At 42.3% G+C, this 12847-nt stretch overlaps 1 protein-coding gene and 1 long non-coding RNA gene across 5 annotated transcripts in view; one reads left to right on the plus strand and one right to left on the minus strand.

Moving 5' to 3' along the window:
- LOC308063826 overlaps window positions 1–12777 on the minus strand; it is a 44449-nt gene extending 31672 nt beyond the window's left edge. For 2 of the 3 annotated variants that reach the window (XR_013928085.1, XR_013928086.1), the window contains exon 1: window positions 3395–6390. This is a non-coding gene — a long non-coding RNA (uncharacterized lncRNA). Of the gene's footprint in view, window positions 1–3394; window positions 6391–12456 lie in introns of those variants that run through there. The other variant, XR_013928084.1, reaches the window with a different exon arrangement.
- Window positions 1924–10749, plus strand: LOC308063809 (C-C chemokine receptor type 5-like). Of its 2 annotated transcripts, none has more exons than XM_080387287.1 (3): window positions 1924–2641; window positions 6397–6557; window positions 7227–10749. In XM_080387287.1, the coding sequence occupies exon 3, from the start codon at window positions 7238–7240 to the stop codon at window positions 8306–8308; it is 1071 nt and encodes a 356-aa protein (XP_080243413.1). In that variant the 5' UTR covers window positions 1924–2641; window positions 6397–6557; window positions 7227–7237; the 3' UTR covers window positions 8309–10749. The 2 variants fall into 2 exon arrangements, with proteins under 2 accessions (XP_080243413.1, XP_080243414.1); XM_080387288.1 differs by lacking the exon at window positions 1924–2641 and adding an exon at window positions 2711–2865.
- Window positions 12778–12847: the final 70 nt, after the last annotated feature.

The following is a 12847-nucleotide window of genomic DNA, read 5'->3' on the forward strand; positions in this document are numbered from 1 at the left end:
TAGCTTCAATTTCTTGGTAAAATTATGATGTGCATCTGTAGGTGAAGGTTCTTAAAATCTGCTGTAGTTCATGACAAGCAGCAGTGCACTTTCTCAAAGTGATGCTGGGCAAGGGATTGAGAAAAGCTGAAAAAAATCTGACTTGTAACAATGGATGTGCTGCTTGCATTGTCCATACTTCAGTGTTTACACACACACTGGATGGAGTCAGACAGAGGGCAGCAGGGAAGAGGGGGTGACGCAGCAGCAAGACTGCCAGTCCCAGGCTGGTGTGATGGAGCTTCAGACTGGATGGGGGACCAAGTCCCACAGGGGGCCCATTGAGAGTGGGGAGTAGGTGAGCGGAGAGGGAGACAAAAGAAAGATCTTGCCCTACCCACATTGATGAACAACACACCACAAGCACCCCAGTGCCCAGCAAACAGCACAAGGGTCCCAGACATGCCTACAGCCACTGTAAAGCTCTGCTTATCTGCAGCTGGTGTAGAGCTAATTGAGCATATCATGTAGGTGCTGATAATCAAGTCACAGTCCAGATGCCTGTTGCCAGAGCCTGTCCCCATATTTGAGCTGCCAAGTGTCATAGCTATTCACGCCTCTGTGGGGAGTCTCTCATCCAGCTCTAAGAGCCAGCTGGTGAGCAGACCAAAACGATTCCCTTTAGTAAGCTGCTATAACCATGAATGGCAGAGGCCCTCTGTTGGCATACAACACCTTATAGTGCTCATCAGTAAATGAAATATCCAGCTACGCTTGCTGATCACTGTGCTATGAGAATGAAAAGCTATAAGCAACAAAACCAAACATTAATAAAGTCAATGAATCTGTGGGAACAAGGGACTATTTCTGAAGACCAGCCTACCACGTCTTAATTTTAAGTTGTTGTTAGTTCAAAAGTTTGAGAACAGTTTTGTAAGAGCATATTTCAGAATCAAAAGCTTGATGTAAAATGTGCAAGTCCAGCAACAGGTTTAAGACAGTTTCCCTTGTTCATATAGTGTGAGATTATGAAAGGTATTAGTCTCCAGTAGGTTCAGTAATATGTAACAAACAGTGAACAATGAAGCACGCTTCAGAAAGAAATCCTTAAAATGTCTGTTAAGTTCAGTATATAGACTGTTGAGGAATTACACATTGAATACAATTGATACAATACCTTGTTTGCAAAGGATTAATGATGAAAATGCAGGTTTTTGTCAGCAAAGTGCGGCAGCAATTAGGAGCTTGATTTAGGTGTAGTGGAAACATTTTCAGAAGCAGCTCTTTCCACTGACTGTATAGGGGGTCTAATATAGTCCATTAAGTAAGGCAGTGTGAACGTACCCTTAGAATACCCTACGGTGGCCATTGATTTTGATATTGAGACTCCAGCTCATCAGAACAGCTGATTAGGATAGGAAGAGAAAAATCTATCTAGCCTACAGAATAAAGACCTTGATTAGTCCCTCATGCAAAGACAGGTTCAGGAAAACAGGCTGAGCTTTTTGCTTTTTACTGTCTTCTCCCAGTTGTGAGATGTAATTCAGAAGTTGTGATTCCCTTGACTTCCATTAAGGAATGACAGCATCCGAAGCAAGACATCTCAATGGATTTTGGCATTTTAAAATCTTTTAAGGATACTAAGGACTGAGTGCAGGAAAGACATGTCTTTAGTGCCTTCAAGGTTGACAGGATGAGATACTCCAGAACCCTCCAAAGAGATATCAAGGGGAGGCAGGGGTTTGCACTTTATTAGTTATCTCCTCAGGGTTTCTCTCTCAAGGGTTCTCAGGCATCTGATAAAGCACCATCTCTTTCTTGCTTCCTCTGTACCTTTCCTACCTCCTGTGTGGTTTCTCTGACGTCTAAGGAGGATCTAAAAAGCTGCTCCCAGTGCAGCTTCAGTTTAATTCTAAAAGTCACAGGGATCACCCACATGGAAATAAGTTGATAAGAAATGAGAGTCTATCAGGCTTTTCTGAAGCTTAATTCCAAAAAGTAAGCAACAGTGTTGCTTTAAAAGAAGGTCAGAACTTTCACTGAACAGACTAAGTCACAGTCTTATGACAGGGGTTAAAATAATAAAAAACCCACAGTCCAAATGACCAGTTAGAGAAAAACAGAATCAATCATATCTCCTAAAATATAAGGACTGCAACTCAGAGCAAGCCAACAGAAAGCACAGGTAATTCTGAATGAAAGTGGCAGCTTTATTCAAAAGGTCCCACTTCAGGGACAAAAACCATAAAAGAAATATAATTACTGAGAAATGTAAAGGGATGAACCTCATGTAAACTGCTCTTGATTCAAAGATGTTAGCTAAATGAAAAAGAGAAAACAATATAAAAACCTTTTTCTAAAACTACAGCTGTGGGTTGTGAAACCTTGAGTTCAGCTCCTAGGAGGATCCTCCACAATTTCAACATCTCTGCACATCTCACAGTTAGAAAAGTAACATCTGATGAACCATTTTTAGAAAAAAGAGAACTGCTCCTTGATTTTTTTTAAATGAACACAGTTTTGTTTGCTAAAAGTTTTCAAACTGATACATCCTTCTTGGGGCAGGAAGAGGTGTTTTTGACCTTCTTACTGTGACTGTCAAACCAGTTTAGTGTTACTCTTGATGTAAATCCAGGCCATCACTTGCACCATAAGAGATATGGTAAGTCATCTTTGCTATTTTTTTTTCCTGTTACCCGCCCCCCCCCCCCTCAGTAATTAGTAGTTGCTTAGGTAGTCTACTGCCTGAGGTGTAAAATACTTATGGAATCTTGCCAGTGTACTCATCTTTAAAAAAATACCCTGGAGAAATATACAGGATATGTTAAATAGAATACACTATTTTTAAAGGACAGAACCACTAGAAGACTTGAGCAGAGGGTCCAGGTAAGCAAAGAAATATATCTTCAGAGATTGATCTAAGAAAGAACTATAATAGAGTATGCCTCTTTGATTTTTTCTCTAAAGATGATATATAATGATGGAAATCTGCATGTTAAAACTTACTGCAAAGACAAAACAGCTTATTTGAGTGAAGAGTACTTATTCTTCTTACAGGACAACTACAGAAAATCTGATGTATTTTAAATACTCTATCTTATGGAACCTGTTTACATGCAGTGTAGTTTAGCATTTTACCTCCATTCACTACACCTTTTTAATTGTTACCATTTTATAGCACTGTGCAAATGAACTTAAACTCACTTTAATAAAATCTTTGCCTCTTTAAAAACAGAGAGCTCTGACCTGAAACTCAGTCTGATACAGAGGCATGAATTTGCAGCTTTTCTATGGAGAGCTCTTCTTGAAAACTGTATGACTGCTAGTATCAACCAGAGCAACAGAATTTGTATAGCAGATTTCAGATTTCTAGAAATACTGCATTTATATAAACTGTATTCAAAATAATACAGACCTCTTTTTGAAATATTCTTTCTTCAGAGATCTTGCAGGGATATCTTTGGGTTTTTTTCCTCGCAACCAGGAAACATAAAAATAGTCATATATCTCTAGTTAGGTAAACAAGCCAGCTTGATTAACCCAGTGAAGCATTCTAGCTAATGGCCAATGCTGTTTCCTAAAACACTGAGATTATAGGATAAAGCACAAAACTTACAATTCCTTTTTCTGGTTTCCAAATTAATACCTGCAGTTCCCATTGTCAGCATGTGCTGTATACTATACACAATTCAGGGTAGTAGGTACTTTTGCAGACAGAGGCTTCTGAAGCAAAGGCTAGGTTAGAGGAATGGGGCTCAACTAGCGGAGGGAAGCACTCAGAGAGGAGAACACAATTTAAGCTTGCAAAAAGGGTTGAAAGAAAGAAAATAAGATGCAGAGAAGAGGTGGTTGTCATTCCAAGAAGGCAGTGGAAAAGGAGGGAAAGCACCGAGATAGCAGTTAGCAGGAAAAAGGGACTGTCGTGACAAGAATTACCACAGTAATATCAAGGCAGCATTTTGCAATAATATTTGCACGAACCCTATCAATCACATACTCATAAAATCCCACTTTGGGTTTATGACTCAGGTGTTTTTCATACCCATGTTTATGCATGACCATCACACAGGTGCAGGATCATTAAGACAGGATGTTCTGGGTTTGGCACTGTGTTGTAGCCACATTCCATAATCCCAGTATACAGCACAGCTGACTGACACATAAGAAATGAGGATATTTAGCTATATGCAGTACCAGGGACTGGTATTGTTAGGGCATGCAACATAGACTTAGCAGATCTAGCTGAGGGGAATATTAAATATTGGTGCAGTGCCCAAGTCTTGTTATGTTTAGAGACAAAGAAGTTAATGCTTTGGACCAAAAAGGGTTTTATTAATTTTTTATTTTTTTTTTAAAAAAAGGGTTGCTGAAAGTCCTTAAGAAATATAAACCCTTAGATACTTTAAAATCAACTTACTGTCAATACACCTGAACCACAGCCACTTCCTTTACCAACAAAACCATTATCTCAGTATTGTAATTACTATGTAGTTAGCACGGCTGTGGAAAAAAACTGTTTCACAGAGATTGCCATAGCTTCCTGAAAGCTGGCCTTTGAGGAGTTTGACAGTACTTATTTTCTCCCCAAGAAATTGTATCTAGGCAAAGCTGAGACACAAACTATTAAAACACACCAATTTTCTCTTATTCCTTGTTCTCCAGAAGAAGACTTCATGCCATACTCGAACATGCTAAAGTAAGGTCTGAACATGGATGGTCTCATTCCTGATACTGTTAGGAGCAGAGTTGACAGCCAGATGTGGAGAAGGGGTGGGAAAAAAAGTCTGCAAAAGCAGCACTTATTTTTGTTTAGAAGGTGCAGATTTTTCTTCAATAAAGCTTCCTCCTTTTTTGGGGGGCAGATTCATATTTGGGGGCAGATGGACTCAGATCCTCATTTGTAAGGTCATGGGAAAGTGGTCAAAGACCTAGCAACCAGTCCCTTCCCCAAGACCTCTGCTTAGGTTTAGCTAAGTTAACCACTCTGACATAATCAAGATACGGACATTAGCATTTCGAGAGATCTGTGCTTACAGCAGAAAATACTCCCTTCAGCTGGGCAGTTTTGTCTAGAGAGACACAAAGAGACACTTCAGAGATTTCACAGGCTGTAAATCAAAACGGACCATTGTGAGCTTATACCAAAAAAAGAAGACTGAGGGCCTGCCCCTGTGTCATACCAGCCATGGGCTGAGTTTCTTCAGTTACATTTAGTCTTGCAGAACTCAAGTGCAGAGAGAATGAAGTGTTTTTCAGAATGTGGGCTCTGAAAGATGCCTGCAGTCACACAGGCTAGAGGTTGCCATTGAAAAAAGCGTACGGCAGGGCTGTAAGCAGGAAAGGAGCAAACACAGCTGTGCTCATGTATGTATGAGTGGGCAGGGATCACACAGCAAGTTGGGGCAGATGTACCACCTGAAGTCTTCTGTGTCGGGAACGGTCCTTTGCTTTTGTCAAGAGAACATCCAACTGCCTTGGTGAAGGCATCAAACTGGCAGGAAGATGCAGAATTCAAACCCATAAGCCTGCTAGGAACAGCCACCAATCTGCAACAAAGTGTCTGATAAAAGCAGTCGTGGTGACACAGGAAGAAAGAGCAGCCCTTTTACCAGACAGCAAACAGCTCTATTTGAGTGGCTGCCACACGCATCAATTTCACTTCCCCACTAAAGTGACCAGGAAGCACATTGGTCCCTCTGAACACCCGTCTTCACAAAATCTTCTTCCCAGCTTCTTAGGGGACACACAGGAGTCCTTCCATTTTCTCCGGTGGTCTGTGAGAACACAGCTCTCCTCAACTTGTTCACAGACCAAACTACACAATGTTATGCTCCTGCATCTGGCTCACAGTCCTACCCGGCACTTGGGAAAGGGGAAGGGTTTGGCAACAGGAAGGGCTGACATCAAAGTCATAAGTCTTCATCTGCTCCCACTATAACAGAACCTGCCTGAGGGCTTTCATAGCTCTGCTGCCCACTTACCTCCCAGGCCGGGACTCCTTCTTGCAGGGGTAGCCCAATCCCTCCAACAGTCCCCAAAACAAAAATGGAGGGACAGAGAGTTCGGGCAAGCCTTAAAGTTCCTCAGTTACTGTGTCACTTCACTGGAAACATCGATTGACAGGATGAAGGACGATACCAAACAGCCGCTACACGCAAAGAACTGCTAGTGCACACTCCTAGTGATGGCCATATCTGCCTTTTGCCTTTGTGCCCTCTCCAAGACACTTAACCAATCTAAACCTTGGAGCTCCTGAACCACGGCTGCTAAACAGCTACGGAAACATGGAATCAAAACTTCCTTCATCCCCAAGCACTGGGGAGGTCGTTCAGTTGGCAGGGAGATGCGCAACACTGATAGCAACTGTCATCTTTTATGTCATTCGACAAGGTGGTTACCTCTCTCTTCTTTCTACAGGACTGCGCACCACTTTCATTCCAGAACTCCCTAACACCAGCACGCTTCCATGGCCTGCGCCTGACCCAGACTCTGTAACAGGACACAGCGTTTGCCATTTTGACCCAGAACAACACGGCCAACTTGCTGCTCTGCAACACCCAGGACAGCAGGTCCACCAGGTGGGTATGCCTAGGACTGCGCAAAGGTCATTTCTATACCTCCAGTGACCTGATTCCCAGAGGCATTAGGACTCCCAGGAAGTCACAACCTGAACATGCGCCACTCAGTTGTCTTTGACCCCTGTCACAGTGCCTTTGCAGGCACCAATTTATGGCCAAAGTGCCTGGCCCTCCCTGGGTGAGGGCTACACTATGGGCTGGCACGACGGGAAGGTGGCCAGGTCCCAGGGAGAAACATGGCTACGCTCTGTGAGCCAACTGCTCCGCGTTCCTGTTGCTGCCTTGCTGGCTTGCTCTGTCCCTTTGCAAAGCCACTGCTGAGCACAGCAGCCCTGAACTTCTCACTGCTGAGATTACATTCATCATTCCTCTGCTTCTGGCTGGGTCAGTTAGCTGACAGGCTCTGCTGAGGAGGAAGAACGCTTCAGACCGTGTACACGTAGGAAATGACACGCACCACACTTCCAACATGCGGCAACGTGACTTCATAGCTATATAGATGGGTTTGCTGGGAGCTCTGCAACTTCATTCACTTCCAGACCTTGACGTAGTAATGCTTGTGTGCTCAAAAGCAAAAACCATTCCAGATGAGGACGCCAGCATGTTTCATTCCCCTCACTGCCAAGCTTAGCGTTTCCTCTAGTTTAACATCCTTTTCTTCCTTTCCAGACAAACAAGCCATGGAAAACCATACCACAGACTTAGCTGACTGGTCACTGACAACAGAATTTGACTACGGTGATTCAGCACCATGCATGGGAACTGAGGAAAAGCACTTTGCAGCAAACCTTTTGCCACCCCTTTATTCTTTAGTGGTGATATTTGGCCTCATAGGCAACATGCTTGTTGTCCTTATCCTGGTAAAATACAAAAGACTGAAGAGTATGACTGACATCTACTTGCTTAATTTGGCAATATCTGATTTGCTGTTTATATTTTCTCTCCCTTTTTGGGCTTATTACGCTGTTCATGACTGGATTTTTGGGGAGGCACTGTGCAGAATTCTCTCAGGCGTCTACCTCCTTGGCTTCTACAGCGGCATCTTTTTCATAATCCTGTTGACCCTAGACAGGTACCTGGCCATAGTGCATGCAGTGTTTGCCTTAAAAGCTAGGACAGTTACCTATGGCATCCTCACTAGTGTTGTCACTTGGGCTGTTGCTCTTTTTGCTTCTGTTCCTGGGATAGTATTTCACAAAACTCAAAAGGAAAATTCACGTTATACCTGCAGTGCTCATTATCCGTCAGAGCAGAGAAATGTATGGAAGCAATTCTTGACCTTAAAAATGAACATCCTGGGACTTGTTATTCCTATGTTAATTATGATCTGCAGCTACACACAAATTATAAAAACATTACTGCAATGTAGGAATGAGAAGAAACATAAAGCAGTCAGGCTTATTTTTATCATAATGATTGCCTACTTTTTTTTCTGGGCACCATATAACATTTGCATTCTCTTGCGTGATTTTCAAGGTGCATTTTCCATCACTACTTGTGAAGGCAGTGGTCAGCTGCACAAAGCAACCCAAGTGACAGAAACAATATCAATGATCCACTGTTGTATCAACCCTGTCATTTATGCCTTTGCTGGAGAAAAATTTAGGAAGTATCTTCATAGCTTTTTCAGAAAGCAGATTGCATTCCACTTCTCTAAATACTGTCCTGTTTTCTATGTTGACACAGCTGAACGAGCTAGCTCCACCTACACACAATCTACTGGAGAGCAGGAAGTTTCTGCTGCATTGTAAGTTGTGTCTAGCGAAAAAGTGGAATTGACTTTTGTTAAATCAAGTCTGTGATGAAAGCCTGCAGAATTTGTCCTGGATACTGGCTCTAAGGCAGCTGCAAAAATCACAGAGTACATATGTACCAAAGCTTGTATTTGCTCATACATTTGGGTATTTGTAGGTAAATTAAAAGGATGTATGAAACTAGATACCTAGATATGCTAATGTGGGATTCGGTGGGAAAAGTGTTCTCTTATTTTCTGAATGTAAAAGCATAGTTTTGTGCTATAGGGCCCAAAGCCACACAAAAGCTGAGGGACTAAGCTAGCAGGCTCATAAACTAAATTTTTGAAGTGAACTAGAGGTTAGAAATTGGCACTGGTTCTTTGGAAATATTTCTTGAATGTACTTTACACAAGGTATCTCAGTCATTTAAACCCAGTCTTGGTCACATCTTTCACTAGCCTAGTTGTATATCTCTATAAATAACACAAAATCACTGAGGTCTGTGATACAGAATATTTACAAGTAGCATGTGAATTTTTATTACATTTAGAATAAACTCTGATATTTCAAGGTATATTTTTCTTTGCTTATGGTTGAATATCAACCTCTTGGATCTTTCTCTTAAGAGTTTTAACTGTTAGGTGTTGCTATGTCAGTGACTTGAGAGTTTGGTATTTCAGAAGGCTCTGTTTTCATCAACTGCTTTTTTATATGCTATTCATACTAAAAAGCTAATATAATGATCTATCATTGATCAGAAAATCAATGTGTTTACAATATTTTAAAAATAAAGTATTGCACATGGAGCTTTAACCAGGTTACATCAAATGCGGACAATGAGTCAATCACACTTTAGCTTCTTAGTACAGTGATTTTGCTTGTCATTTTTCTAGCCTACATAAGAGAAAAACTTCAAAATATAACACAAATGAAGTTGTAATGGCTGCAAAACCACAACAGCATTAAAGGTGTGAAAATGATTTCTGAACAGGGTTCAGCCAGATGTTTTTAGAGATAAGCATATGCTACAGACATTTAAGTTATCAAAACATATGAGTAAGTGAAAATAATTTCTGTTCTAGAGAGTCAAGGGCACAGTGCATCCCTTTTTATGTTTTAGAAGCAGCTATCATATGGGGACTATGACAAGGATTTTTTCTGCCATTTAGGAGTTTTACAGAGAGTCAAATCTTCTATAATTAGTAAGACTGATGATCAAATATGACTGGGCTTCCCCTTAAAGCTCAGATCCTACAAAGCACTTGAACACATAGAAAAGATGGAATAAATATGGGGATACTCACACACTTAAGATCATACCATAATCACACTATTAATCAATTTAGGTTGAGTTGTCCTTTCTAGCATTTATTTCCCCTAAAACAGATGAGTTTGGATAACTCTGGAGACAGGAAATGAAAAGTGAATATTTTGATTGCTGTTCTTCTCCAGCAGGGCAATTTCTGTTTCCCAATTCCCCTAGATAGCCTTTTAAATAATATTTTCAAAAAAGCAAATGTTTCAAGCAGCCTCAAAGATATTTTACATTGCCAAGTGCATATGAGATCAGTAAGTGAAATAGGGAAATCTTGCTTATCAAACCACTTGTTTTAAGTTACTCAGTTTTGTCATATTAAGCACCACTTTTGGACTACATCCACATGGGAAGTGTAACAAAAGTATACTACACCTTCTAATTTACAAGATTTTCAGCTGCAGTCCTTTTTAAGACCCTGTGCATCAGTTACTTTCTGGACTTTGTTCTTTTAAAACAGGTAACTATAACAGTATAAGCAGAAAATGGGTAATTTCAGCATAAAATTATAAATACATGCATTTATTTTTTAAACTGATAGAAAGCTACTTGCAGTAACTTCTAGATAGGCTGGCCTTTTCACCTCCTTCTAGAATACCTTCATGAAAACATTTTTATATTTTATTCTGCTCTGCACAAGAACTTCCATTTGACCCTTAAGACACCTTGTCTTTAAGAAGTTACTTTGTAGGGCTTTGATGCCAGGCAGTGTATGTATCTTGACCAGCCCTGCAGGAACGAAGTACAACAATCAAACATGCAGGAGCACACTGACAAGCTTTCCAAGAGGCATGCCAAAAAGCAGCACGGATCCTTCACAGTGTTCTCTTTTACAGCATGGACCTTTCCAAGCAACAAGCAGCTTCTAAAACAGATGGAACTTAAGAGATTGCTGGCCCAGTGGATCAGCAGCTTATCAAGAGCTGCTATCACCTCACCAAGAAGGGACCATGCTTCAGTGAATGAGAACAAGCCAGAACCCAGCTACTGTAGTGAACTGTGATCCACATTCAGGAAGGCAATACAACATAAGGCATTTGGTAGCATTGCTGGTGCATTCCATTAAGGACTCTGCTAATAGATTGTAATATTTTGTATTATTATACAATCCATTAAAGTTGGTTGACTTTTGTGTGTTAGACTTCTTGATCCTCCCCCTCCTGCCCTCTTTTTTTTTTTTTTAAATAGCCCAGAAGAAGGAAAAAAGAAGAGAATTTCTTTGTCATAACAGGTTGCTATGATGCTGAAAGAGTATGTTGAAGGATGACTCAGAAAATTTAGAATGGTATTGTTTTGTGCAAGATATACTTTATACGTGTTAAGTTGACAAGTTTATGCTGTAATCAGAAAGGTACACAGCCATTCTTTGAGCAAGGACACTCTGGAACTATTAGGCTTTGAAGAGACAGTCAAGGATACTTTGAGGATGTTTTGTGTGCATTACCAACTTGGCAAGAAAACTTAAAAGTTCATGTATCCTTAACTGAACCACCCTTATCACAATACTAAAAATTACACCCCTAGGTCAAAAAGGCCCTTGCCCGAGTGAAGAATCCTCCCCGAGCATGCATGATAGTAGAAACAGTTGTGTAAACATATTACGATTATATGCAAATTAGTAACAAATCAGTGTAAAAAGGAGGGATTTTGGCATTGACTAACTGCTGGTTTTGTGCATACAGTGGAATATCCCGTTTGGGGGGCTTGCTTTGTGGAATACCACCATCTAGCCCCCAGCTTTGTGCAAACCTGAAATAAATAAGCAATGTCTCCCTGTGTGTGAAAACTGACTTACTGCACACCAGGCAACGAATCCACTTTTTGCACAAGCAGGCAGGAGAAATTCAGGGTATTACAAGTGGACTAAGAGTTAGCATCATCAAATAACACAGGGCCACCAAGATAACTCCAGTGTTCTTAACCCTTGTCGCTAATAATCTAATAATAAATATGCTAGTTTGGTTGTCATTACATTTGATTTTATTTTTACAGATGGGAAAAGCACTATCTCACACAATTCAGTCTGATCCTAGAAGATTACTATTAAGTGATTTTAAAATAAATAAGCATACAAAAGAATTTTTAGTGTGTTTAGGATCTGCCCTAGTGACCGAAGAGCTAACACCTAACAATTCCAGTAGCCTTGCATGCACGCTTCCCCTTCAGTTCTTAAGATTACGGTGCCATCGTGTGGCACTTAAGGTTTCATGCTACCGAACAGTCACTACCCCGGCAACGCTTTCGGTATTTTCCTTTCGAAACTTTTCCTAAGAGGGTCTTTTGTCAAAATGACTACCTTCACGACGGGCAGCATCAATATTACACAAACAGCAGGGAGCCTTAGAAAACACTCATGGCCACTAAGAACGGAGGTCCACTGGATGAGCGGGCACGGTCACCTCGTACAGACTCAGGCAGATGGGAGAAGTGAGGCTTACTCTTGGCTCCTGCACAAGTTTTGCACACACTCGTGCCCGGATTCCAGCCATCTGCTCTGAAAGGAGCGCATTTGACGTTCTTTTCCATAGCTTGGAAATGAGAACAGTAAAAATACATTCCACACCGCATTTCCCTTGGAAAGCGATAAGGATTGAAACGTGGATGGGAATGGGATGCTCACACTCCCAACCTCTCCCAGAGCCTGGCAGCTGCAATACCCCCCCAGCAGAAGACGGCGGCACCATGCCTGTGAAGGAATTGTATAACTTTTAACCAATGAAGGCTGGTGTCTTTGCTTGCTGAACGGTATAAACAGAGTAAAGTTTTGACAGTCGAGGGGCGAGGCATTGGTGGGTGGCCACCTCACCCCCTCCTCTGCACAAACTATAGAATAAAGGAACAGAAATACCTCGACTCGGTGTGTGAATTGGCGCTGCGCACCGGATAACGAGCCCGTCTACAGGGCAACAGGAGGCCGGACACACCGGCCCCGTTACTCGATCACCACAGATCACCAGAGATCACCACGGGCCGCCGAGCGCCCTCCCCGCCCGCCGAGGACGCGAGCGGGGGGAGCAGCGGTGGCCGGCTGCGCGCGCCCTCCCTCAGCGCTCCCCTCCCGCGCTCCGCGCCCCACGCCGGCAGCCCGCCGCAGCGCACGCGCCGTCACGTCACGGCGTGGAGCCGCCCCCCTCCCCCTCCCCCTCCCCACCCACATCTCCGGCGGCGCATGCGCCTCGCCTGCTCCCGCCCCTCTGGAGACCCCGCTCCGGCCGCTTAGGCCCCGCCTTGCGCCTGCG

Source organism: Falco punctatus (assembly GCF_963210335.1).
Source record: "Falco punctatus genome assembly, chromosome: 4".
Lineage (NCBI taxonomy): Eukaryota > Metazoa > Chordata > Aves > Falconiformes > Falconidae > Falco > Falco punctatus.

What these genes read in the sequence shown, in the direction of transcription:
- LOC308063809 (XM_080387287.1), top strand. Translation starts at nt 7,238, where the DNA reads ATGGAAAACCATACCACAGACTTAGCTGACTGGTCACTGACAACAGAA.